Below are 22,922 nucleotides of genomic sequence, written 5' to 3'. Positions count from 1 at the left end.
GTTCGGGGGAGGAAAGTCTCTGAACCAAAGGAGTGATTGTCCACATTTCTGCCCGGTTTGTCTGCATCACCCACAGAGAGGTCGTCCACATCCGAGCTGTCAGACAGGTGAGAAAAGACCTCCTGGTCCAGCCAACTGACGTCCTGCAAACGGTAAGGGCCAAATAGACGGCACAAGATTAAATGTTGTCTCACCAGCGAGGGACAGAAGTGATGTAAGTAAAGCTCACCCTTCTGTTTCTGAATTTGCTTGGTAAGACAGCAGCAGATATTTCCTCCAGCAACAAGTGAAGAGCCAGGAGAGGTAGCACACATCTGGAGCAACGCATCTGGCAAGAGAGGTATAGCCACAGTCAGCTGTGTGGCTCCGATTCGCTTCGAAGGACACAGTCACATGAAAGCATGAATTTCAAAAGAGAACCACCTGCTTACCTTCAGGCCTTTGGTGGGGTTTGATTCCTGCCCTCAAAGATCTCGGCTGCAAATCCAAGCAAGTCCTGTTGCTGTTGTCCAGTGCGGAGGGTATTTGTAGCCACGCATCTGGGGTGGGTTTATATTCTGCGACTATTATGGGGCTGTTTAGGCTAAGTGTGTGTGTGTGTGTGTGTGTGGGTGTGTGTATGTGTGTGACTTTAGACATACCAATTACATCTGCCGCCTTGCTGCCCGGCATTGTCATCACTTGTCCAACCTGTAAAGCTCCCCTTTAAGTGCTGACAAAATGCCCTAACATACATACATACGTGTGCACATACACATTGTCTCCCCACCACGCCCTCTCCCAAACTCCGTGTAGCTGATGAGGAGAGATGACAGCATGATAAGGACATTTTTGCTGAGGATGTTGCAGTTCTCTGTTTAAAAGTTTGCCTTAGGTTACTGCATTATCCTTGGTTTGTTAATCTTTATTTTTCATTTTATGTCGTCTCATCTGCCGACAGCTAGGTCATATGGGTAACCATCTTGATAATAATAAAATAGCTGGTCATAAACAATTAAAAAATGATCACAGTAAGAGGATAATTCATTGTTTTCACTGAACTGATCAAGTGTGATTGAGCTGTGTGCAATGCATACCTACAAACACACACAAAACTTTAAGAACTTGAGTTTTTGTTTTTCCAGACATTTGAATCCACTCAGAATCACTCAATTAGGAAGCAAAGTATTGTTAAACTACCCAATGCACCTATTTTCTCAACACAACAGATTTGGCAACAAAGTTTCTTGTAAAAGTAAGCGAATGCAAATTAGATCAATCATTGCTCATGATTTTGATGTAGCAGAATGCTCTATTATGTCTTCTTCCGAAGATACAGCAACACGGATTCTTATTATTGCACTTTAAAACAGCAGTGGAGCACAAATAAGTACATTTACCAAAGTGCTGTATGTAAGTATAGTTTCACAGTACTTGAGTATTCATACTTGATGCTACTCCACTCCACTACTTTTGAGAGGCAAATATTGTACTTTCCACTCCACCACATTTACCTGACAGCTGTAGACTTTACACAACTGATAATCTAGCAATATTTTAAAATACCAGACATTGTCAGTGATTCAGTCAGTAATTTACCTTTAGCTTCTGATGTCGTACAGAAAGCAGTGTCGTCGTTACGGTGACGACTTGCTGCTATGTCTGCAATGATACAGAAATCTTTAACAAGTCCGTGGATCCAGACTTTAAGCCGCATCACTGCCAAAATCTAAACAGGTGGTCCTTGCGTCATTTCTGACCTTCCTTGAAAATTTCTTCCAAATCCATAAGTCTGTTTTTGAGTAATGTTGCCAATAGACAGACAGACAGGCGGCAATCGCATTCCTTGGCGGAGTAATAATATACTGTATCAGTCAGAAAGACCAAAACAGTAATCAAATTCTTTAGCTACATTTTGATGTATATTCTTTATATATCTTTGTATTTTTTTATGCAAGGCTTTTACCTGTAACGGAGTAGTATTACATTTCTATATTGGTAGTTTTACTCAAGTAAAGAATCTGAATGCTTCTTCCACCACTGATGGAAAGTTATTTTATGTGTACATTCTTAATAATCTTTAGTGTTTTGGTTTCCTGGATATATTGTGTAGAATCATTGTCTTGACTTGATGTAACTATTTCGTCTTCGTTTTGTTTCGGTTTAAGGTGTTGTTTACTTGTTGAATTTGTTTTCTAATTTTCCTTTTTTTTTTTTTTTTTTTTACCATAAAGCACTTGGTAACTGTGTTATCGTTTGTAATTATTAATAATGAGAACGCGGCCTTGTTTTGTAGACTCGTTGTGAGAAAACAACTTTTAATCTCAATAAAAATGACCATGTGGTAGAATTACATATAAAAGCTGAGTGTAATGGTTTTGTATTACATCAGACCATGATCTTCACACATAACTTGCTAGTACAGCTACATGTTACTAACATTTTACTTACATTCTATGCTGAAGAGCTGCTAATCAAGACAAGATAGTAATAAGTCATGCCTGCTATGAGGAAGTGTCATTTTTCCTCGTTTCAGTTTGGCAAGTTGCAAGATTATCGTTCTGTTTAAGCACTGTTTTCGACAAATTTCTTCAAAATAAGTGATTATTTTTTTCTCAGAATTAGTTTTAAAATGATCGCACTACAGTACACAGGCAAATGACAAACGATCACAACAAGCAACTATTCAACAAGATTATTAAGATTAATAAATATTCAGTATCTGCAGTAATTATTGCTTTTGTTGCTGTTTTGTTTCTAAGCTCCCAATAAAAGCACAAATAAGACGAGATCAGAGATAGCATCAGGACTCCACTGTGTGTGTGGTCATCTGGAGCACTCTGCTTCGCCCGACTTCACTGGCAGATCGCCACCCAATCCAGACCACACACGAGGCCCTCCACCCTCCTCCTCCTCCTGCTTGCCGTCTCTGTCTCCAGAAAACCAAACAGATGGGAGACAGTGCAGCTGGGATGGATGAAGAGATTGGCAGAGGATGGGGTGGGGGAGTCTACATGGAGACAGACACGTTTTCACTTTTCCTCTGATTCCGCCCTGTTCTAATTATTTCTATTTTGGGACACTGACTGAGGCTCGCCAAACATAGAACCGGTGCTGATAGATCAGTCGTGTCTAACTAAAGCACAACAAGGCTGGAAACATGTCAGCAAGAGCAGAGGCCAGATGGGCTGCACTGATTACCTCCGTTATCAGGGACAGGCCTCATTAGGAGACTCTAGCTGGGTGTGCAACTGTGAGTGTGTTTTTTCATATTTCAATACAGGTCCTCCCAAAGATGTAAACATGAGGAAAATCTTTTAAAAACTAGAAAAGCACTCAGAGAGCGCAGTGCTCTGCCAAGGCTGTTCAATCCCCCATGTGGCATTGTCAGAAATGCAGCATTTGTTTATTGGTTATTGATGATCAGAAATCACAGCAACATAGAATGTGGTCATTTAATATAGATGTACACACAAACAAAATGATCTTGCGCTGAGCACAGGCATGTGTTATGCATGTGTACATTGTGCGATGGATACAGGATCATGTGACCTAAATATTTAGCAGATGGCGGGAATTGATGGGACTCAGAAACACCCCTAGAGTTTAATCAGTTGTTCCTTGTATCATTTCCAATGAGTAAGTCCTGATCTCGCAATGATACAGAAATCTTAAACAAATCCGTGGATCCAGACTATAAGCCCCATCACTGCCAAAATCTAATCACTTGGTCCTTGTGTCATTTCTGACCTTTCCTGAAAATTTCATCCAAATCAGTTTGTCCACTTTTGAGTAATATTGCAAACAGAAAGACAGACAGACAAACCATCGCCGATCGTCACATAACTCTGCCACGCTCCTTCACTGAATTTCCCTTCGGGGATGAATAAAGTAATTCTGATTCTGACTCTGATTCTGATTCTGACGAAGTAAGAAGGACATTTTGTTGGCCTGCGAAGGTTTAGTCAAAGGTTTAAGCTCCAGCTTACCGCTGTCACAACTAAACTACGTGTAAAATATGAAGCTATAATCACAAAAATCACAAATCACAAAATATGTGGTAAAAAAAGCACATCATCAGAGCAAAAACACTCAAATACAAGTTAGTAGGGTCTCAACGTACCGTGGTTAAATGTGCATTTAAGTGTAGTCAAATGTTAGATGGTACAATATTAGTAAATTCAAAGTAGGACACATTCATTACTGTACTTTTGAGGAACATGTCAACTGTCAGTTCTCCACTTTCATATTTTAGTTGTAATGTGGGCCTTTTAATTATTATTCTGGTTATTATTTAACCCCACTTCATTTGAATTTATTTCATTTTTGCTGCGGCTCACCATTCATTTTTAGGCTGATGTTTTCTTGGCTGTGGTGGAACCAGCATCTTGTTTAAGAAGATTCAGTGGGTGGGAGAAAGCTCATTGGTTTATTCGTTCTTGTTCTGTATTATATATGTTCTGTTTGATCCTCACAATGCTAAACTACACAATTTTTTCCTTTTTTCAAGACAATTCAACATTTTCATTTAAAAGGACAGTCTGCTGGGAACACACTTAAATTCTGTAGTCAGAGCTGTAAGGCCTTAAACCAACAATGCATGTGTTGTAAAGTGCTTCACTATCTTCAAAATGAAGAAACCCAAATTGCATTATTGCCAGAGATTCACTTAGAAAGCACAGTCCACTCCAGGTTCAGAATGAGCTGGGTTAGCCAGCGTTTTCATTCTGCTTTTCATAGCAAAGCCAGAGGAAACGCTATTGCAATTCATAAAACTGTCCCCTTTGTCTCCATCCATTCATTATCTTTAAAACGCTTAATCCTCATTAGGATATATTTCAAATTAGGATTAGATATATATATCAGAAGTGCATTATATGGAACAATTATACCACAATAATATGCAATATATATTTTGTTTTTTCATTTTTGTTAACAAAGGTGAAACTTTTTAAAATTGGGTTGTAAATTTCAGTTACACTTAGAGTCTAGAAATGATTATTTATTTAATATATCATTATTAATATATTATTGAATATAGTATTAATATTATAAGGCATCTTTGAAAGTCCCATAAGAGTGTAGTAGTACTGGCAGTTATCTGTGTGACAAATCTGAGGGCGTCACAGCTTCATCACTCTGTCTGTGTGAACGTTCATACAGATCAGTTTCATGTGTACCGTCTGTCTCTCTCTCTCTCTCTCTCTCTCTCTCTCTCTCTCTCTCTCTCTAAATAATTTCCCCCACACCCCGCCCCGGTCTTGTGTCCTATAAGTATCAGGCATCCCAGCAGGTGCCAAATATAGACTCAGTCCATCCCTGTCACAAAGTCTTCAGAAAAGATTAACGGGGAAAAAATACAGAAACAAGACATTTGTTAGATTGAAACTCATGTCAGTTTATCCAAAGCAGAACAAAATGAAATGAATAAAATAAATCATAAACAATAAATGCAGTGCATACAAACGTTGAAGAATAGTTAAAGCAGAAAAAGGCTGAAGATAGGAAAAATATGTAAAAGATAAAGCATGATGAAATCGAATGAAATGAAAGTGCAGATAAATTCATTTAGTAATAAAAACAGTGGGAAAACAACTGCTTTCTGCTTGCTTTTAAAAATGCCTACAGGTCCAAATTCCAAGGGGTGCTGGTTTCAGCAGAATGACTAAAGTCATTTCACCGTGTTTGTTCTGAACTCTGGACACAACTAACTTACCTATCCTTGCAGAGCTGACAGACTTACCAGGTCTGTACTCATATCTACATAATCTTCATTATATTTTGGGCACAGACAGGTGAGAAACCTATAGACAATAATATACAGCCTTAAATTAAATTCTATATTTAACTGGAAGCTAGTGTAGGGATCTAACAGTTGCAATAATGTGTTGTCTCTTCTGTTTGTCAGTATTCTAAGGGCAGTATTTTGAATGCCTAATTATTATTATTATTATTATTAGAGAGGTCAGTGAGGAGTGCATTAGACTCTACAAGTGATCAAATGAGATTTTATGGATCTTGCTTGGTCGCAAAGTTTCCTAATTTGGCAACGGTTTTATGATCCTTATACGAGCATAAGGATTTACATAAAGACCTGACGTGGCAATTGGAATTTAGAACCCCATCAATGATTACACAGAAATCCTTGACCTAGGTCTTAATTTTTTGTGTTAGATAAAACCATTAGCTAACACAATGTAGCATTAGAGCACAGGAGTGATGGTTGCTGGAAATGTTCCTCTGTACCCCTATGGAGATATTCCATTAAAAATCAGCCGTTTCCTGCCAGAATAGTCATTTAGTACATTAACAATGTGTAGACTGTATTTCTGATTCATTTAATGTTATCTTCATTGAAAAAACTGCCTTTCTTTCAAAAATAAGGACATTTTTAAGTGACCTGTACTTTTAAATAGTAGTGTGTTTGTAGAACACAATATATACATGTATGTATATACACACATAAATATATATATTTGCAGATTAAAACTTCACAACATCTAAAATCTAGTTAAAATCTGTAGCTAGTACTATGGACGTACAGTGTAGTGAGCAATATAATGAGTAGTTGTAGCCTGAAGTTCCTAATAGTTTTTGCTGATAACACTGTCATTCAATGTTAACATGTGTTCTTTCTGTATTTAATGCAGTTTTGTATGTATATATCTATATCTATATCTATATCTATATATATATATATATATATATATATATATACCGGGCTTTGCAAAAGTTCTGTTCTGATCTTTAGAGACGTTTACATGTCGGAGTGAAAAATTCCATTAAATAAACTGAAAGTTCTACCTTATAGGCAGGTGTCCTTAATACAATTTTTTTCTCCGGTGAAGTTGTATCAAGATGGAAGTCAAAAGAGTTGAGATATCTGCTCTCCTTCGTGCTGAACATCAGCCGGATGACCGTCCACAGAGTTGCGGAGAGGCTAAAGAATGGTGAAGATCTTTCAGGTCTTCACCATTCTTGAGCCTCTCCGTGACTCTGTGGACGGTCATCCGGCTGATGTTCAGCTACTTGGCTCTGTCAGACTTGTTGTGGCCAGCATGAAGGAGAGCAGATATCTCAACTCTTTTGACTTCCATCTTGATACAACTTCACCGGAGAAAAAATTGTATTAAGGACACCTGCCTATAAGGTAGAACTTTCAGTTTATTTAATGGAATTTTTCACTCCGACATGTAAACGTCTCTAAAGATCATGAAACCGTGTAACAGAACTTTTGCAAAGCCCGGTACATACAAGGTGGGCCATAAGTTTCCATACATAGGAAAAATAAGCATTTTATGTTGAACAACCGTTTTTATTTATATAATGTGCTCTATATGGTTACCATAGTTTCAAAAACACATCTTATATCTTCACCTGAAACACCATGGCCTTCAAATGCCCCCAAAGATAGCATCAAATGCATCTTCTAGGGTATTTGAAATAAAAATATATACATTATACATTTTCCTATGTATGGAAACTTATGGCCTACCCTGTATATACATGCACCAATCAGCCACAACATTCTGACCACTGACTGGTGAAGTGAAAAACATCGATCATCTTGTTATAATGCAACGTTCTGCTGGGAAACCTTAAGTCATGACATTAATGTGGATGTTTGACATGTACCACCCACCTAAACATTGCAGGTCAACCAACCCCTCACCGCCCATGGCAACATCAGTCCTTGATGCCAGTTTCCACCCTCAGCTGGGCAATGAACCTCGACACATTGCAAAAACTGCTCAGGTTCCTCACTTTCCAGGTCCAAATCTTTCGGAGCATCTGTGAGATGTAACAGGATAAGCCTGGTGTAGGTAGGTCCCATCCTGCAACCAGCAGGACCCAAAGAATTCACTGCCACAGGACATCCCCAGAGGTCCTCTGTCTATTCCCCACTGGGTCAGAGGAGCTTCAGCAGCATAAAGGAGACCAACACAATATCAGGCAGGTGGTCATAATGTTATGTCTGTGAGGTATTAGCATCCTCTGGTGGTGTTTTTCTGGTACTACATTTATGGAGTCCAACCCCTTCCTCCTGCAGCTGCACACACTGATAATGAGAATATTGCTGTTTCCATCGTGTAATCACTCTTTTGCACGACTGTGACAGTCTTGGTGGAACTGTTGGAATGTGTCCTCATTAAAACAGCGTCAGGCTGATAAACCTTGTGTTTGGAGCCGTCTCTGTGTTCCACGGGAGGACTAATTAAGGTCGTCAGTGAACAACATGGGAGGAGAATGTGAAAAACAGTGATCGGAGGGAGGAGTAACAGCAACAGAGCAGTGTCGACTGAACAGGTTGCCAAGAAGACGCCAAAAAAGCGGCTCCTGAGCTCTGCGTGTTCACTTTTGTCCTTTTGATTTGTTTTGTTTTCACTGGCACTCATCTAACTGGAACGAAAGCGAAAGCAGCCACAGGAGAGGTAAGATTTCCATTTTAGTAGTTATTAAATTAGGGAAGCTTTTGTTGTTCGTGAAGCATCCAGAGGAGAGGGCTTTGCTGTTTTTCTAAGATGCACCACCTTATGTAAGGGATCTGCTTCAGTCTTGACTAAACTGTAAATTCAGCTTCACGTAGAGGTCTTTGGTGGAGGGAATCCACGTTAAAATCTCGAGCAGCAAAAGATAAGTGAGTGGAAAATGACTGTCCCGCCCTCCTCTGCTCCAACATGCCTCACCCACATGATCCCAGGCATCTTGGCTCAAGACAGGCTGTGTCCAGAACTTCTGATACCCACAAGTTTTTACTGCATCGTTTGATTTTCTTGGCACAAGCACAACCTGGACTCAATTTACTGTCCTACCATGGCTGTAAACTCATTAGGCTGTTGTTGTAGTGTGATGGACGACAAATCACATTATTTTATAGCTGTTTAACTTGGCAGATTTAGGATAAACATTCATTTGTTTTTTTTATTCTCCTTTTCTATTCCTGTGTCCCGTCTGGTCCCTGGTTGTGGTTCGTATACAATCCTCCCTTCCATGCCTTCCGTTGTTCCTGGATACCCTGGATCTGCAGCGGGAAGTGTGACCTTATTTCCCTTATTTCTCATCGTTCCAAGCCAAGTTTCTAGAGTTCATTGCCATGTCTGCTCCTGGTAAGTAATTTAAAGCAACAGCACAGAGGGAAATGGAAAATAACTCTCGACTTTTAACATATACACAGAACATTATTTGCTTTCACTCTTTATTCCCTATCGGTTTCTTCCATTTTGTCATGTTTTGTGGGTGTTGTGAAATGATTCGGCTCTGCTTTCTCAAAGTTTCCATGTCCGTTTCCTATCACAAACTTCCCACTGCACATCGGCATAGTGAATGAGTACCTTGTCCTGCCTTCAGAATCCTCCACTGGCCAAGGTGGTGAAATGTAAAAGAAATTCCTTGAATGCTTGCTTGAAAACATTTCTGAATGGAGAAGATCAAATTAAGGAAGTGAAAGGTCCTGTTGTGTGGGCTTGTCTGTTTTGTGCCTACAGCCTCTTTGCAAACGGATTCCAGTTTTTGGGTCGTGTTTCCTGCAAAGCAGAGAAAGGAATTTAGAAAGAGGTGGAGCAACAGAAAGCCTTCCTGACTTCCTTTTTTCACTACAGCCTCTTGCTTAAAAAGGAACATAGTATCAGGGACTATTTGCTTTCTAATGAGACTATATTACATAAATTGCCTTTGAACCTGTATATCAGAACAGTCAAGACCTGAACCAACCATAAATTGTACAATGGAGTAGCTCAATGACCTTTAGAACAGTTGGACTGATGTGATGAGGTCACTGCTGAACTTTCCTGTGAACCCAACAAAAACCAGTTTCGTCAGTCATGAGCCACCCGTGTGTGGTATACTAAACTCTCCTAACCCAACCACAATGACATAACAGTTATGGACTTTATGTTTCTGTTATAGAAAAGGCCAGAGAATTTACACTCAATGTGCTTTACAATAAACTACAATTAAGTGATGTGTGCAGAAGATGAAAGCATACCTACCCCCACAAAAGAAGCCCATATTTACACCACACATTAATGGAGCCAACAAACAGAATTGTTTTCAGTTTGCTTCCTTAACATGGAAACGGTCACGGCAGCCTTCAGAGGATCAGAAAGATGCCAAAATAAACAAAACACCCTCATCACATTTAAATATTGTTTAAATACAGTTGGAAAACATCATATTTTGGCCTAACCGGTTTCTTGTTGGTGTGTCAGGGTTTTTCCGGCATAGAAGAATGACTGTCCAGAGACTAGCCAGCTTACCATCATGGATGTCCACCCCTTATAGTCCCATTCTGACCCAGAAAAACCCTGAATGTACTCAAGAGCCAAACTATTATGCGCTTTAAAGGCAATTAGTAGAAATTTAAGGTTGATACTTAGAGATTGTTCTTTATTTACCTGAATAATTTGGATAGATCAAGTACTGTCTTCAGGTGGCTCGTTTTCTTTGAAGCTACAGATTTGTTGTGTAGGACTAGATGTTGATATCCCTTCTTGTGTACTTGAGACACCTAAAACCAGCGCTCGATTTAGACGGTTGCCAGGTCGCCGCGAGCGCCGGGAATGATAGGAGGTTGATGACATCGTACAAAGTGGCAGCCTCCATGAAGAAAACATGATACGCGGTTCAGCTCGATCGACCACAGATTTGGACGGTCGCCGGGTCGCCATTTGCAATGTTTTTAGTCGCAAATGGCGACCTGGCGACCACAAATTTGGACGGTCGCCAGGTCGCCATTTGCGACATTTGTAGTCGCAAATGGCGACCGTCCAAATCGAGCGCTCGATCGAGCTGAACCGCTGAAATGGAGACAAGAAAGGAGGGAAGGACAGAAAGATGAATTTGTGTTCAAAACAAGGCTGAACGTAAATAAAGGCTTTGTGAAACATCAAGAGCTTGAGCATCATTCGCCCCCCGCTCTCACACACATTGGCCCGCTTTCTTCTTCTTTGGTGTTAGTTTCCTTTCTTCTTTTGGAGTTAATGTCGGTTAAACCAGCCCATTTGCGCATTACTGTCTACTGGGCTGAAGTGTGGAGCAGAAGTTTGTAAGCAACAAAAAATATTCAATAATGAAAAAAACATCAGCAAATTTATTGGTCACCCATGCGCGAGTAGATGAAAAATTTACTCGCACTCGCTCAAATTTTGGTCGCAAAATGCAACCATTTAGTCGCAGTCTGGAGCCCTGACTAATATATACAGCCTACAACATAAATAGATGTGAAATGCAACACTATTAGTGTTGCAGGGGCGGCTGTGGTAGAGCAGGTCGTCCAATGATCAAAGGGTTGACGGTTCGATTCCCGCTCTCGCCTAGTCATGTGCTGTTGTGTCCTTGGACGAGACACTTTATCCGCCTTCCTCTCTGCCTCCAGAGCTGCTCTCACACTGGTGTATGAATGCGTGTGAATGTTGGTTGTGGTCGGAGGGGCTGTAGGCGCGGATTGACAGCCACGCTTCCGTCAGTCTGCCCCAGGGCAGCTGTGGCTACAAATGTAGTTTACCACCACCAGAGTGAGAATGTGTGAGTGAATGAATAATGGATCCATTGTGAAGTGCTTTGAGTGCCCTGAAAAGCGTAATATAAATCTAATCCATTATTATTATTATCATTATTTAGTGAGCACAGTGTATCATTAGAACACAGGAGTGATGGCTGCTGGAAATGGACCTCCGTACCCCTATGTAAATATTCCACATAGATGGAAGATGGAACATTTTCCAAGGTACTGAATATGCCTTTGAATGATGTTAATACATCAGTTGAGAAATGGAGGAAATATGGCTTATGCATTGATCTCCCTAGAGCATGCCATCCTCAACAACTGAACAGCAATGCAAGAAAGAAACTAGTGAGGAAGACCGCCAAGACCACTACTCTGGAGGAGTTTCAGAGACTATAGAAATTCTGCATACACTATATGGTACCTGGGTTCTTTACAAGTTAAAGCTTTTTAGGAGAGTGGCAAAGAGGAAACCATCACTGAAAAACTCTTGACTAGAGTTCACCAAATTGGCCATCAGACTAGACATTGCATGTAGCAGACACCAAACTCTGCACGTCGTCACAAACACACCATCTCCACTTGGAAACGTGGTGGTATTGGATTGCTTCTCGGCAGCAAATCTTGGAAGGCTTATTAAGGCAGAGCTTGAAATGAATGCAGTAAAGTTTAAGGAAATCCTTGATGACAACCTGTTGCAATCTGCTAGAGAACTTTGACTCGGGAGAAGACATCCTTTCTCTTTGTGAATGATTAGTAGATATTTCTGTCATTATCAGAAATGTGCAGCCACTGGAAGGGAATCTGTCTTTAATTTGCTAAACATAAAGATTACATGTTGTGATCACGACATTAAGACTTCCTTCCTATGAGCAACATACAGCATCCAGGTTCCCACCAAGACTGAATTTTAAGCAGTATCTCCACTCTGACCTGCCAACTGGTAAACCTTCCAGATGAATGTAGTTTCTTTTGGCCAGAAAATCGTCTGCAGCTGTTCAGTTCCTTCCTGAATAACAACTGTTATCAAGTATGTTTTAAAAACACACTATTAGAATGTATTCCCCGTGAAAACGCGATTTGTGTTACTCCGTTGTATAGTCCAGTTTTTCCAGTATTTTCTTTTTACGAGCTATCCTGCAAATGCTCTCTATTTGTACTGTGGCTCAGCTAATAAGTAGCTTATTGGTTTTGCCCTCCCAGCAGGGAAAAGCAGGATCATCCACAGTTAACATACATGCATTCTCACACTGTTGTGAATGCAGACCACCTGCTACCAGCCAGACACAGAGCTCATGACTCCAACTGTTAATCACGTAGATAGGCGTTTCTGAATTATCGTACTGTTACTTTGTTGAAAGGTAAGAACTTAAAACCTAGAGACAAGAAGAAGCAGCTTTATGTTTTTATGGTTTATATCGTGTGTTTTTTTAAAATTTGTGCTTATTTTTATTAATATTTCATAGGTCACATTAGTGGGTTGCGTAGTGGCTTGGTGGTTAGCACCATTGCCTTGCAGCTAGAAGATCAGCGGTTTACATCCCGACTTTCTTGAGATCTTTCATGGAGTTTGCATGTTCTTACTATGCATGTGTGGGTTTTCTCCAGGTTCTCTGGCTTCCTCCGACAGTCCAAAAACATGCTGTGGTTAACTGATAATTCTAAATTGTCTGTAGGTGTGAATGCAAGTGTGATTGTTTGTGATTATTTGTAGCCCTGTGTGTCCCCTAAGTCAGCTGGGATAGACTCCAGCCTGTCATGGCCCTGATGAGGATTAAGCAGTGTAGATAATGGTTGGATGGATGGTTACACTAGTGTTTATTCTACATTTGTTTTTTTTGGTTAGCCTTTTCTTGTTTGTTTTATATTGTTTCCAGTTTGAATGTCACCTGAATTGATACCGTGAAGAAACCTTGTATATATAATAACAGATTCGAATCTATTATATAAAAAAAGATTTTTATACACATTAAATAAAATGTGAAAAAGGTGAATAAAATCATTGTCTTTTTCCCAGGTTACCCAGGCTCTCCCAACCAGGGACCCTACGCCATGCCTCAGCCTGGCGGCCATTCTGTAGCCCCTTATCCAGTCCCCCAAGGAGGCTACGGAGATCCTAATCAGGCTCCACCACCAGGCTTCAACATGGGCTACAATGCAGGTCAGCCTCCTGTCATGTATCAGCCGGGATCAGTGGGTCCTGGTCCAGTTCAGGGGCAGGAGTATGGCGGCCCACCAGGAGGAATCTCCCCGGCCCCAGTCGGGGGTTCACCTGCAGTTCCTACTGGGGTCCCACCGGGGCTCGAGTACCTCACACAGGTAGGCCAATGAACCATGGAAAGACTGCAAAAGAAGAATAACCAATCTGCAAAAGCATAATTTTGTATCTTGAAATTCCTTAGTGCGAGGGAGAAGTTAGTCAGCGCAGTTCAGTGTTTTAAAATGCTACTCCACCAGTTCAAGAGATTTTATTGTGGAATGAAAAAATGAAATTACGCATGCCTTTATTCCTTTATTACAAGAATCTATGACTGATTATTTGACCTCCTGACACATGAATGACAGTGACTTGCTGACGTCTTGGTTCAGTCTTGTATTGTGTAACACCCTAAAAAGGAGGAACAGTAAAGTTCATGATTTGCTTTTTCACTCATTAAGTTCCTTACTGTGCATCTGTCGCATGGCTTTTAGTGCAATAAAATGTCACGTGGAAGTAGACAAACACGCACAATAAAAGTGAATGAAAGTGCTATAATTTTCTCCTGTTACTGATTCACCTGTTGTGTACTTGTCTGTCTTGGTTTGCTGTGCATTTTTAGAGTGGACATCAAATTTAAGACAGAGTGAATGTAGTAGTCTGGCATCAGTTTGTGAATACTCAAGTCAGTTGATCTTGCTGTGTTTTTTTTTAAGTTGCCTTTATTATATAGGACAGTGGGAAGAGACAGGAAATCTGGGTAGAAGAGTGGGTGAAAATGGCAGTAAATGACCATGGGCTAGATTCAAACCCATGGTCATTTACTGGCATCTGGGCGCCCATCTTCCTGCACTTTTAAATTCACATATTTTCCTGTTAAATCATTGTATTACCTCAGTCCTGTTTGTCCTTTGAACTTACAGTGTTGTTCTCTCCAAAACCAGCAACTCTGTAGGTTGTCTTTGGACAAATATTAAAGGCCCAACTTACAATAAATGAAGTACTTTAGCTTGAATTCTTTGGCCCACCAGCCAGTAATTCCTCATGTACCATATAAAACAGAGAACAGTTCATCTGTTTGTACTGCTGAGCTTGGTGGTTTTATGTAAATGAATGAGGGTAACTGTTTTGCATTGTAAATATTTGAAATGTACTTGCCACTTTTTCATTTGTGGTATCTTCTAAGATTTTAGAACGGTTATGTTTTACAGTTATAACTTGATTTCTTCTTGAATTTTGTTCTATTTGTCCCCTTCTGTGCGCCTTTCTCACATTGCTTTCTCTGGTGTGGTTTTAGATTGACCAGATCCTGATCCATCAAAAAGTTGAACTCCTGGAAGGTAAAGAATGTTTCTTGTTCATCCAGTCTTGTCACTTTGTAAACAGTAGATAACCAGCAGCAGCTCTGGCGAGCTTGGAAACTCACACTAATATTTGAGTCATAATGACACAAACATACCTATCCGCGAAATTCTTTCCTTATCTGGAATTATAAATCATCATTTCTCTTCCTTGCAACCCCACCCAGCATTCATTGGTTTTGAGACTAATAACCAGTATGAGATCAAGAACAGTCTGGGCCAAAAGATCTACAAGGCCAAAGAGAAGAATGACTGCTGCACCAGGAACTGCTGCGGCTCTCTGCGCAGCTTTGACATGAAGATCAAGGACAACATGGACAGGGAGGTTATCCGTCTCATACGGCCTTTCCGCTGCGTTTCCTGCTGGTGTCCCTGTTGCCTGCAAGAGGTCGGTCCATGAAGTTCTTAATAGCCTCTTATTTGATTGATTTACCACACCCAGGCAAATACAGTTCATTCAGTGACACATCACCCTGAGTACTCCCAGTATGGATAAATACTAAAATATTTGCCCTCCATGTCCCAAGATGGGTTGTGTCGTTATTATGCCGTTAATAATTAACTGTATTGATTGTCTAAAGCGATTCTAAAGGAGAAGAATTAGCTACTACCTGCTTGAGGAGTTGATTCTTCATAATTTGGGCTTTTTGACAAAAAAACAATCTTATGGTTTTATCAAGCAGTGATGAGAAAGACACAAAATAATAACAGAAAGACTAAGTCTGGGGAGTCGAAGATAAATATGGACAGTAGTTTAATATCAGTCAGGTTCACATACACTCCTCTAAATGTGAAGTAGACCAAAAAACATTTAGCTGAAAATACCCCAGAATGCATGCACTATGTCTGTTAAAAGCTACCGGGCTTTGCAAAAGTTCTGTTACACGGTTTCATGATCTTTAGAGACGTTTACTTGTTGGAGTGAAAAATTCCATTAAATAAACTGAAAGTTCTACCTTATAGGCAGGTGTCATTAATACAATTTTTTTTTCTCCGGTGAAGTTGTATCAAGATGGAAGTCAAAAGAGTTGAGATATCTGCTCTCCTTCATGCTGGCCACAACAAGTCTGACAGAGCCAAGCAGTTGAACATCAGCCGAATGACCGTCCACAGAGTCGCGGAGAGGCTGAAGAATGGTGAAGATCTTTCAGTGATCTTTCAAGAATGGTGAAGACCTTTCAGGTCTTCACCATTCTTTAGCCTCTCCGCGACTCTGTGGACAGTCATCCGGCTGATGTTCAGCACGAAGGAGAGCAGATATCTCAACTCTTTTGACTCCCATCTTGATACAACTTCACCGGAGAAAAAAATTTGTATTAAGGACACCTGCCTATAAGGTAGAACTTTCAGTTTATTCAATGGAATTTTTCACTCCAAGAAGGAAACGTCTCTAAAGATCATGAAACCGAGTGTAACAGAACTTTTGCAAAGCCCGGTATAGTACCTTGCTAATTTATAAAATTACTAAAAAAATAAATGCAGTAAATTTTTAACCTGTTTTTGAAAACTAAACAGATTTGTTGTCAGTAAGAACCAATTGCCTTTAGTCAGAGACTAACAGACAGATGGAGAAAGTAAGAGAGTGTTAAGAAAAACATAGCTGGTTTTGATCTTTCCGTGGGATTTGTGCTTATTGTTTATTTTTGACTGTCCAACTTTTGTCCAAATATCTACCTACAAGATTTTTCTTCTCACCCCACTGCAATGAAAATGGAAAGGAGTTTGTTTGTGGTGCTCACGGGGCTGAAAAATACAATATGAAAATTTTACAGGCAATTTGTTGATCTAGAACCAATGGCTTGGTTGCTGTGTTTAATTGTTTAGAACTGGGAGATGTTAAAGGGGAACTTCGTTTTTTTTTTCAACCTGGGGTCTGTTTTCATATGTCATTTCATACAAGTGAGTGATGGAGAAATGAATTTTCGACATAGCTCCAGTATTTAGCCAGGCAGGGAGCTCAGCTAGCAGCTCAGCTAGCGAAAAGTATGGGGCAACTGGCCCCCCCGCGTCAAAGTCCGCCCTAACGTGCTTTTTTTCCCCCACACTGACCGGCGATAGCTTTTGGTGTGAGCTATCGCGCGATTTCGGAACGAGATTTGCTTTCTAGCATCCTGAGCTTTGGATACAGACGACAACAAATAGCGATTGCCAGGTAATGTGGAGGTTTTCGTTCTCTTCTCATCTCTAGTTTGTTGTGGGACACTCGTTGAGACTATCCGAGCCGGTCAGTGTGGGGAAAAAAGCACGTTAGGGCGGACTTTGACGCGGGGGGGCAAGTTGCCCCATACTTTTCGCTAGCTGAGCTGCTAAGCTGACTGCCTAGCTAATACTGGAGCTATGTCGAAAATTCATTTCTGCATCACTCACTTGTATGAAATGACATATGAAAACAGACCCCAGGTTGAAAAAAAACTACGTTCCCCTTTAATATCTCACAGTCTAGGTAGATAAATGTAAAAGATTGTAAATTTATTTTCATTTAGCAGGAAGAAACTTCTTAGTTCCTCCTACCAAAAAAACTTGCAGCCACACCTCTCTCTTTGGAGGCCTCTGTCCTTCACCTTGTGTTGCTGTTAACTGGTGGTTCCGTGTCTTTGTGCGCTGCTTTGCTCAGGCAGTTGTTTAGGACTGTGAATAGCTCTTTGTCTGTCGAAACCATCTCCTGGACTCCCCCTGATTCTCTGTCACCCTCCACTGAGACCTCTCTCCCTCCCTCCCAGCTAATTTGCATCATTAGCAGTCTGTCTTCTGGCCTGAACCGACGCTGATGCTTTCACATACTGCAGCTCTCTGTTTGCTGCTCAGACAGGAACCATATGAGATGCATTACCTTTGTAATGTGGTTTCACAATCGAGCAGTGTGTTTGACATTCCTGCTGTCACATGTGACGAGCTGTGTAGCCGCGTGATGTTTTATTTATAGCTGTCCGTGAGTGTAGATTTAAATCTCTGTGAAATGACTTTCTAAGGTATTAGTTAGTGTCTAGTTATCATGTGTGCCTAACTAACTGTGTGACCCACAGATGGAGGTCCAGGCACCACCAGGAACCACCGTAGGGTACGTCAAACAAGACTGGCACCCTTTCCTGCCGCGATTTTCCATCCAGGGGCCAAACAAGGAGACCCTGATGAAACTGGAGGGGCCCTGCTTTGCCTGCAACTGCTGTGGAGATGTCAACTTTGAGGTGAGGTCAAGAGGACTGTTGGCTTTGTATAAGGCCTTGTTACATCTATTCAGATCACATAAAGTGAAACTGAGCTTTCTGTTTTTTTTTCTGCACCAGCCAATTTTAAAATGTTGGGATATTTTGCTTCCATAGGATGTCTTCTTTTAGACCAGTGGAAATAAAACGTTCAAAATACTCATTTAGGTGTTTTTTAAAACACTCGGCTATTGGACATTTCTACAAATGAGCTCATCATTGATACCTCATTTGCATATTAGCGTTAACTGAAGAAACTTGTAGAAGACACAATGATTGTTTTTATACCTCTTGGAACTTTTCCCTTTTATTGTTTACATTTAATCGTGGTAAATAGTTTTTGGCTTTCATAAACAGAATTTTTCATGTCAAAGTGAAAACAGATTTCGACAAAGTAATGTATTGTCATTAAAAATATAAAAACTAAGCTATGCAATCACATAGTCAGTATGTAGTTGCAATCATAGCATTGAGGCTTTATTTATAGAACACTTTAATCCCAAAAACAAACAGAATGTTTTCTTTTTTTTACTCGATTCCCTTTAGTAAACTCCTTTGACTAAATTTTGAAGTGCCTTTTTCCATTATTTAGATTTCTGTTCTGGAAATTAATTAATTTACATACACTCATGCTAAATATCTCCGCGCCGATGAATTCCGTCATTTTAGCAGCCACGCCTCCTCACACGGCTCTTCTCAAGCGGAAAATTTCTGCGTCCTCAAACTTTTACTAGCAACGCGGACAGAGGCGCATAGAAAACACACAATCTATTGGAAAACATGGCAGAAGAACAAGAGCTCCTAGCAGCAGAAGTTCAGAAATATAAGCATATGTATGATTCGGCACACAGATATCACTGCGATAACCAGATTATGAACAATTCATGGCATGAAATTTAAACTAACTGCTGAAATGCAGCTGTTTGGTAAAATGCCATGTTGTAAGTGAAGTAAGCAATGGCAAACTTCTTCTACTCTAGTTAACCACGCCTGACGTACGTCAGCGGGGTTACTGCATTCGGTGCGGTATCTGGCTGGGTAAGTATGTATGTGTGTATGTCCGGTCCGATATCTCTGCAAGTGCTGAAGTCAGGATAATCAAACTTGGCACTGACGATCAGTCTAAGGTCCCCTGTTCAGGTGTGGAGTTACAGGTCAGCAGATCAAGTAGGAAGGGATATACGTAGGATGATCAAAATTGATAGAGTATCATGCATAGGCGTGGTTCTGCCCCCTAGTGGGGAATCGTCTGGTTTAGTACTGTGGGAGATGTGTATTTATGATACACTGTGCCCTGCAGTTTGTAAGCTGCCACAAGGAGTACAAAAGCCACACCTCTTATGCGGATTCCGAGTGTCTCATTTCCGCAGGTCATGCTTGTGCAGAAAGCAGAACCCAGGCTTTAGTCCAGCTCTGCCCAGAAACACCAAATCTAATCACCAGAGTCTTTCATGCTATCCTTGGTGTTCAGCCTGTACAGAAATTACAAATGAAGCTTTTTGCTGAAAGAAATTGGGTTATTACTCCGCCAAGGAACAAGGTGAAGCTATGTGACGATTGCCGTTGGTTTGTCTGTCCGTTAGCAACATTACTCAAAAGCGAACTAACGGATTTGGACGAAACTTTCAGGAAAGATCAGAAATGACATAAGGACCAAGTGATTAGATTTTGGCAGTGATGCAGCTTATAGTCTGGATCCACGGATTTCTGACTGCCATATGGGGGAATGAACAGCCTTGCCGGAGTACTTCTGTCTCTGAGTGCTTTTCTAGTTATAACTTGTGATGATCACCGACATTCTTATTGCTCCACAGCTGAAGGGGAAAGATGGCGACCATGTCATTGGTCGCATCAGCAAGCAGTGGAGCGGCCTTCTGAAAGAGGTCTTCACCGACACAGACAACTTTGGCATCCAGTTCCCGCTGGACTTGGACGTGAAGATGAAAGCTGTGCTCATGGGAGCCTGCTTCCTTATTGTAAGTGCCCGATCCTTGTGAACAGCACTGATTTTTATCACGTGGGATCCTGCTGATTGTGACTTATTCTTTGGCTGTTTCTTTCGCAGGATTTTATGTTCTTCGAGAAGGTTGGGGAGGCCAATCAGCGCAGCAGTGTGTTTTCATAACGGAGGAAAAAGGAGCTTGAAAGAATACTCCTCTCCTGTTACGCATCGTCTGTGCTACGTTTTTCCACTTGTTTTTTTTTTTGTGCCAGTCCCAGAATCATCTTATACACACACACTGAGTAATATGACCCGAAAAACTGATTGAATTTTATGAAAGTTTGGTGACTGATTCTAGCTGCTAAGTTGCCACCATTTTTTACACTCCATACAGTCTAGAGATGTTTCTCTGTTTTTAACTGAATGAGTAGACCTCCAAATGAGACTTATTCCCTGCCAAAGAAAGTCAATAATACCCTGAATGCCTTTATCATAGTCTTAGAAACCAGTAAGTGCACACATACTTGTGAATGTGCTTGATGCTATGCTGGTATTTCATATTTGTCCCGTTTGTTTTTCGATTTTTGTTGTGCTTTAGGAAGAATGCCAGTAAGTCCAGTATAAGTGCAATTTTTTTGTTGTTGTTGAAGCTATATCCATTCCCTTGTGTTTTTTTTTTTAAACAAAAAAAGCAGCTAGCTTATGGCGCTATCACACAACCACTATGATCTTGACAGAGTTTGTACAGACATCCATTGTCCATACTGACTTTGGTGTTTTTCCTTCTCAAGTTAAATATGCAAGTTAAATTTTTCCTGTGTCTGTAAAACTGATAATATTCCCTTAATTAGAAAATGTTAGCATGTACACACACTAAGCTAAGTTCTTATGCTGACATGATAAACGACACCTCTGCATGTTATTGTTGGAAATATATTAGCATGCTAAAGCCTTACTGTACCCTGATGTAGCCAACAAGAGCCGCTCGCATAGCTGCAGAGCTTTAATGATTTTATAATTTATTAAAATAAAAAAAAATTTAGAGCTTTTTAGAAGTATAAGCCACAGCAAACAGGCTGTTGCTATTTCGTTTGTCACAGGAAGTTGTGGTCGTGATAGCGTGAGGACAAGGAGATCACGATTGCAAGAGTTCACACAGGCTGACAGTATTTACCAAAGTACTCTTTCTCTATCCCCCCCCGTGGCCTTTTCTCAAACTCGCCTGTGTCTTTACCCCTCATGTACATAACCCAACTGCTGCACTGGCTTCTGTGTAAATGCCTCCTTGGTGGTTTAGTGTTTACCATGGACACTGGTGCCACAGTAACATTTCACCCTCCAGTTTCTCCAGATACCTCTGCGTTAAACATGTGCCAGATATATGTTAGCGACAATATATATATATATATATATATATATATATATACAGAAGGAATAAGTATAGCCGACTTCAGAAGTGGCTGAAAAAAAACTACAGGTGAAGGGTTTAAGAATAATTAACTTAGTGTATAATTGCAGGAGGAGAATTGAGTGTGAACTTTCATGTTGTTTTCAGCTCATTTGAAACCTATTCTTTAGAATGTTTAAATATTGGCAGGTTAATGTTTGAAGTGGAGCCTGTTGCTGTTGGACGCAGGTCTCTCTTCTCTATTCAATACCCATTCATCTTTCCATTGCCAATATACAATGGGTGTGTCTCCTATGGGGCTTGGTTTTCATTATGTCTTTGGAATCCAGACCGCACCTCTCTATTACAGTCAGGAGTTAAATATGTCTCATTGCCTGTGCATATATGCAATGACCAGTAATCCGACCTCTGATTAGGAAGTAGCCAAACAATCTGAAGTGCATTTATTGCCGTTATTTGTTCACTTATAGTTCGATGTTAATCTTGTATTAGTGCAGCTGGCAGGAGTTATAGCATCACTTTACTGTGTTTTTATATCAATGCTGTTTTGCACCTTTTTTCCTGTCTTGTGATTGTTCATTTTCTACAGAAACAAAAAGAAGTTATGATTGAAATAAAACAAATGCTATTGCCAAAGCGTTGTCTTTTGCTCCAGTGCTCGTCCAGGGAAATCTGGGGAAGGCCCTGGGAAATCAGTCTAAATGTGGAACATCTGGTTTCAGTTGGGGGGAAAAAAAACTTTCCTTGTTTCAGAGGAAATTCAAGCCTCCTTGTGGTGCAAGAGTCTAAAGTTCAGTTCCACATGAAGGCTGCCTTACGCCATTGTTGCTGGATAATGTCCTCAATTTATTGGTGTCATTACTTGCAGTCCTATATGTCTGTATATGGCTGTAAATATTAACAGAACCGTTATGGCAATGCCCTGGTTCAGAGCTAACTACAATAGATAAGACCTCCACTCCTTGCTCAGATACTCAACCTTATGGCTCCACCTGCTGGGACTGTGTACAAAGTGCATGTACAGTTTGTCTGAACATGTTCATTCATGTTCTGCACATGGTGGTTAGCACTGTCGCCTTGCAGCTAGAAGATTCCCGGTTTGCATCCCGGCCTTTCTGCGATCTTTCTGCATGGAGTTTGCATGTTCTTCCTGTGCATACGTGAGTTTTCTCCGGGTTCTACGGCTTCCTCCCACAATCCAAAAACATGCTGAGGTTATTTGGTGGCTCTAAATTGTCCGTAGGTGTGAATGATTGTCTCTATGTGACAATCATTGTGATAGTCAGCAGGGATAGACTCCAGCCACCCCCAAGACCAGGGTGAGGATTA

General features: G+C 40.6%; 1 protein-coding gene across 1 annotated transcript; it reads left to right on the top strand.

The window, feature by feature from the left end:
• Positions 1 to 7,634: 7,634 nt before the first annotated feature.
• On the top strand, positions 7,635 to 22,229 carry LOC110962697 (phospholipid scramblase 2-like). The gene is made up of 8 exons (XM_022210703.2): positions 7,635 to 8,411; positions 9,008 to 9,086; positions 13,500 to 13,801; positions 14,977 to 15,019; positions 15,208 to 15,428; positions 18,064 to 18,225; positions 20,058 to 20,219; positions 20,309 to 22,229. Exons 2-8 carry the CDS (start codon positions 9,074 to 9,076, stop codon positions 20,366 to 20,368), a joined length of 963 nt encoding a protein of 320 aa, XP_022066395.2. The 5' UTR covers positions 7,635 to 8,411; positions 9,008 to 9,073; the 3' UTR covers positions 20,369 to 22,229.
• The last annotated feature ends 693 nt before the right edge of the window (positions 22,230 to 22,922 follow it).

The sequence above is a fragment of the Acanthochromis polyacanthus genome, chromosome 23 (assembly GCF_021347895.1).
Source record: "Acanthochromis polyacanthus isolate Apoly-LR-REF ecotype Palm Island chromosome 23, KAUST_Apoly_ChrSc, whole genome shotgun sequence".
Taxonomy (NCBI): domain Eukaryota; kingdom Metazoa; phylum Chordata; class Actinopteri; family Pomacentridae; genus Acanthochromis; species Acanthochromis polyacanthus.
Note: the sequence above shows the minus strand (reverse complement) of the source record. Positions and strands in the feature narration are given on the sequence as shown.